At 47.0% G+C, this 4,400-nt stretch overlaps 1 protein-coding gene across 1 annotated transcript in view; it reads right to left on the bottom strand.

The window, feature by feature from the left end:
• Vps13a (vacuolar protein sorting 13 homolog A) overlaps positions 1-2,579 on the bottom strand; it is a 195,495-nt gene extending 192,916 nt beyond the window's left edge. The window contains exon 1 of the mRNA XM_028770191.1: positions 2,329-2,579. Within this exon, the coding sequence (XP_028626024.1) occupies positions 2,329-2,428 (100 nt within the window). The 5' untranslated portion in view covers positions 2,429-2,579. The remainder of the gene's footprint in view (positions 1-2,328) is intronic.
• Between the last annotated feature and the right edge of the window lie 1,821 nt (positions 2,580-4,400).

Genomic DNA, 4,400 nt, shown 5'->3' with positions numbered 1-4,400 from the left:
AGAGAGAGAGAGAGAGAGAGAGAGAGAGAGAGAGAGAGAGAGAGAGATATTAAGCTCACAAAAAGAAACTGAAAGCTGCGGTGAGAGGCCACTATAACTTGTTAGGCCTACTTCTAAAAGACCCAGCACCTCTTATCATCACCAGTCTAGGGGCCAAGCTTCCAACATAGAACTTTTGGAGACACAATCAGACCTTAACCAAATCACTTTGATTCTCATCAAGTTACAAATTTACTTACCACTCACATTCACTGTTAGGTATTTACTCCAAAGAAATAATTTATGTTCACATGAAAACCTAATGCAGCTTTCCTTTTAACTGCCAAAAAGGAAATACTGCAAAACTGGCAGACCTATGTTTATAACAGCCATACAGTGAACCACCACTCAGAAGTGCGGGAACGGCAGGACAAGGTGATGCATGCAGTACGTGGATGATCCATGGATGACTTCTCTGCATTCTGTTAAGAAGCCTGACTCAAGACACTACACAGAAGCTAAGTGTGATGGCACAGGCCTTTAACTCCTGCCCTCAGGAACCAAAGCAAGAAGATTCTAAGTTCCAGGCCAGCCAGGGCTACATAGTGAAACCATATCTCAAAAAGAAAAAGCTATATAGCCAAAGGATTCCATTTATAACACTCTTAAAAATAAGAGCAAATTAGCAGATTGTAAACAGATAAGTAGTTGCCACTTGAGGAAGAATCAATTACAGAGAAATAGAAGAGGGGATTTCCTAGGCTTGTAGACTTTTTGTATCATTATTGGGATAGTTGAAACATTCTTAACATTTATTAAAACAAAACTATACACAGGACTCAATTTTATTCTAGGTAGACTTTAAATACATAAATTTGGTAAATTATAGTCTACAACCTGTATCTTAAATGTAGAAACATTTCACTACAAATCAAACCACTGTTCAAGTAATTTTTTCTTGTTCTTTTTATTTCTCTTGTATTTTTATTTTGTGTGTATAAGTGTTTTGCTTGTGTGTGTCTGCACTACATGCTTGTGTGCAGCGGCCCCCAGAGTCAGAAGAGAAAGAGAGACGCCCTGGGACTGCAGCTACAGATGATTGCAAGCCATCATGTGGACAGGGCACTAGGACTTGGACCAAGTCATCTACAAAAGCAGCCAGTGCTTTTAACCACTGAGCCGTCTCTCCAGGTCCCAGCTCAGATATTCTTTAAGGCATTTTTCTGAGCTATTGAGTTTTGTTATTCTCACTCTGCAACTGAGGAGCAGCACAGATTAAGCAACCTGCAAACATCGGATCTCAAAGAGGCTGTGTTAGCACTTACAGATCAACGTTTGCCCACGTTATCACAGAAGAAGGTAACTAACACATGAGGGCTCGTTTGTTTAATAAAACTAAATTACTTTATTATTATTTCATTATTTAAAAAATGAGAAGGTTCAAGATAAAGGAGAATTTTTAGAAAGCTTTAAGTAAGTACATATCAGAGAATGCACACACTATTTACACAAATAATTAACCCTAACTTCGGCCTGGAACGTTCGTTTCAAAAAGGTCTCTAATTGCTAATAGCTACTTAAAATAAACAAGAGCGTGATACAAAACAGATGGAAGCACTAAAAATAAGGCATTGCAGTAAAGGGGTAGACGCAGCCCTTCCCATCTAAGCAACAGAGAGGAGTGCTTGTCATGTCTCCTTCAGGTCCTCCGAGAAACTGAAAGCCCAATTTACATTTTGACCGTCTGTTCTGCATTTTCTTTTCATTCTTTTTTTTTTTTTAAACTCACGTCTTACTCGAGCCCACAAACACTCACAGTCCCACCTAGTCAGGCTGCGACCTGAAAACGTAAGTAACTCTGAGATACTCTGAAACGGGCTTTCCTTTCCTTTTATTCCCCCTGTCATTTGCCTACCCCAGCTAAGCAACACCCAAGTCCACGTTCAGCGGCCCGAACTCGCCTAGAAAGCACGGTGAAGTGTAGTAGGGAAGGGACGAAGGGTGTCTTCGCGGACAGCGCCTGGCCTTCACGTGCAAGTCGGCGTGCGACTCGCCGTGGGCTCGCTGGAGCCTTCCTGACAGCCCAGGGCGAAACTGCCAGGGATGACTCCCTTGCCCAGCAGAGGCCAAGGGTCACTAGCACCCGGCCCCACCGGGACGCGAGGCTTCAGCTCACGCCTCCCCCAACCTCACGGCTCGCGCCGCCCGCCCTGGAACCGCCGCCCCGCTTTACATAACTTGAAGGGCGAGGCGGGCAGCTGCAGGTGGCGGCGCCGTGCTGGCCACGGACCGAAGCCACCAGAAACTGCGCCGCCGTCTCCCGCGACACTGGAGCGGCGACCCCGTTACCTTTCCAAATGCCCAGGGAGAGCTGGGACTCGTCCAGGTTCACCACATAGTCTCCCAGGAACCGGTTCAACACGTCCACGACCACCGACTCGAATACCATTTTCCTCTGCCGCGGAGGGCACCGCGGCACTACCCGCGCTGCTCTTCCCTCGAGACGGCTTGGTTTACCGGCTCCCGGCCCGCTCTAGCTACGGCGCCGGTGCTGCCGGGTCTCCCAGCCCGACCGCGAGCCCCACAGAAGGAAGGTAGCCGCTCGCACCGCGCGTGCGCAGCTAGGACTGCGCGTGGGGGCGTGACCGACGCGGAAGTGGAGGCGCGGCCGGGAGCTAAAGCGAGGAACAGCTGCGCAGCCGCGGGCCCGCCCTTGCCCGCGAGCGGAACCCCGCGCCTCTCCCGCCGGCCGCGCCTCTCCCGCCGGCCCCGCCTCCTGTCTGTCGCTTAGCAACAGAACACCCGCGGCGCTCTGGAGACCCCGCCCCGGGATGACCCTCCGCTGCTGTACCAGCCGCGAACTTTCGCCGGGTGGCGGGGCGTGGTGCTAACCGACAGGAACGCCCCTTACGAAAGAGAAAACTAAGGTTGCAGGATCCAAAGACAAGAGGGTGTAAGTCTCGGTGCGAGGTTGTGGGAAGTTTCTTGAAGCAGTTTCCCAGGGCGCTTTCCCCATTATTACCAGTTGTGAGGTTCGGCCAGCCTTGGTGCTTGGGCGCCTCCTGAGGTGCTCCTGGCTCCTGGCAAGGATGTGAATTGGCCCTTCAGGTGCCTTCACTTAACTTCCTCTGCTGCGAATCTGTGCTGAGGAGGGGCAAGGGAGAGTAAAGCTGGGAGATAAATTCCAAGTTCTTAATGTGCAACTGTTCTTGACACCTTTTTCGGTCAAATCAATTATGTGGAAGCCACTAATCATGTTAAAGAGTTGCACGTTTGAGCCAGTCCTGAGACAACACAGAGCCTGCCAAGAACTAAGACACCCCTTACCATAGTGTACGACCTAAAATAAGTAGAGCGTCCTCCACTCTTGGACTTATAGAAAATTAGTCCCAAAGTCCTGAGGTCACAAGACAGATGTGGGACTTAGCCTACATTAATCCTCTGAGAATTTCAGAGGCAGCAGTACACTTTCATCTTTTTCTCTCCGCATGGCAGGCAAATCCTGATTTGGCACTTAGTGCATTTTGTGCATAGTCATCAAGTATCTCAAATTTATGGACTTAAGATTGGCCTTTGGAAAAAAGCAAGCAAAAGTAGTGTAATCTCTTTTTAGCTTTTTTTCTATATGTGTTAGCATATATTTTACAAAATAATGGGCTTCATTATAACATCTTGATATATGTGTATATTTTTTGGTCATTTATCACCCATGACCCTTTCTTGTCCTTTTTATTGACTGATTCCCTTCCTTTTTCCCAAATAGACCTCTTCTGTTTTCATTAATTTTCTGTGGAGATTCTAAACATATAAATTTTTATTTAACACAATTTAAAATTTCATGTATGTGTATAAATGTTTTGGTTGCATGTCTGTCCATTTGTGCGCCACATCCTTGCCTGATACCCTCAGGAATAGCTCCCTGGTATTGGTGTTACAGGAGGTTGTGAGCCTCCATGTGGGTGGATGCTAGCGATGGAACTCAGGTTCTCTGAAGCAAATGGTATTCGTCACTGAGTAATCTCTTTGAGCCTATTGCTAAAATTTCATCTCAGGGAAGATATAAACCACTGTATTGCTTCTCCTAGGGTCCCCAAGGACAAATGAAGGCATGGTTCCACCAACGTTCACTTTGGAGAACCAATGAGTTTGTTGGGCTTCCTTAAAGAGCGTAGCTAAGGAGTTAGTTAGGGGAGTGGGAAGTACTTACCCAACAGGGATGAAAGCTTTTCCATAGTAGCTTCATAGATGGAGCCCCACTCCTCTACTCTTTCCCATCCACAGCCCTAATCCTCATCCTGTGGGTATCCACCCCAAGGGTCCTGAATGAACCTTTCACAGGGGACCATTAGAAAAGAAAGATGTTTACTTTTTCCTAAGACCATTGGAAAAGAAAGATATTTACTTTACAATTCATAACAGTA

This window comes from Grammomys surdaster, unplaced genomic scaffold (genome assembly GCF_004785775.1).
Source record: "Grammomys surdaster isolate TR1022 unplaced genomic scaffold, NIH_TR_1.0 198, whole genome shotgun sequence".
Classification (NCBI taxonomy): Eukaryota; Metazoa; Chordata; class Mammalia; order Rodentia; family Muridae; genus Grammomys; species Grammomys surdaster.
Note: the sequence above shows the minus strand (reverse complement) of the source record. Positions and strands in the feature narration are given on the sequence as shown.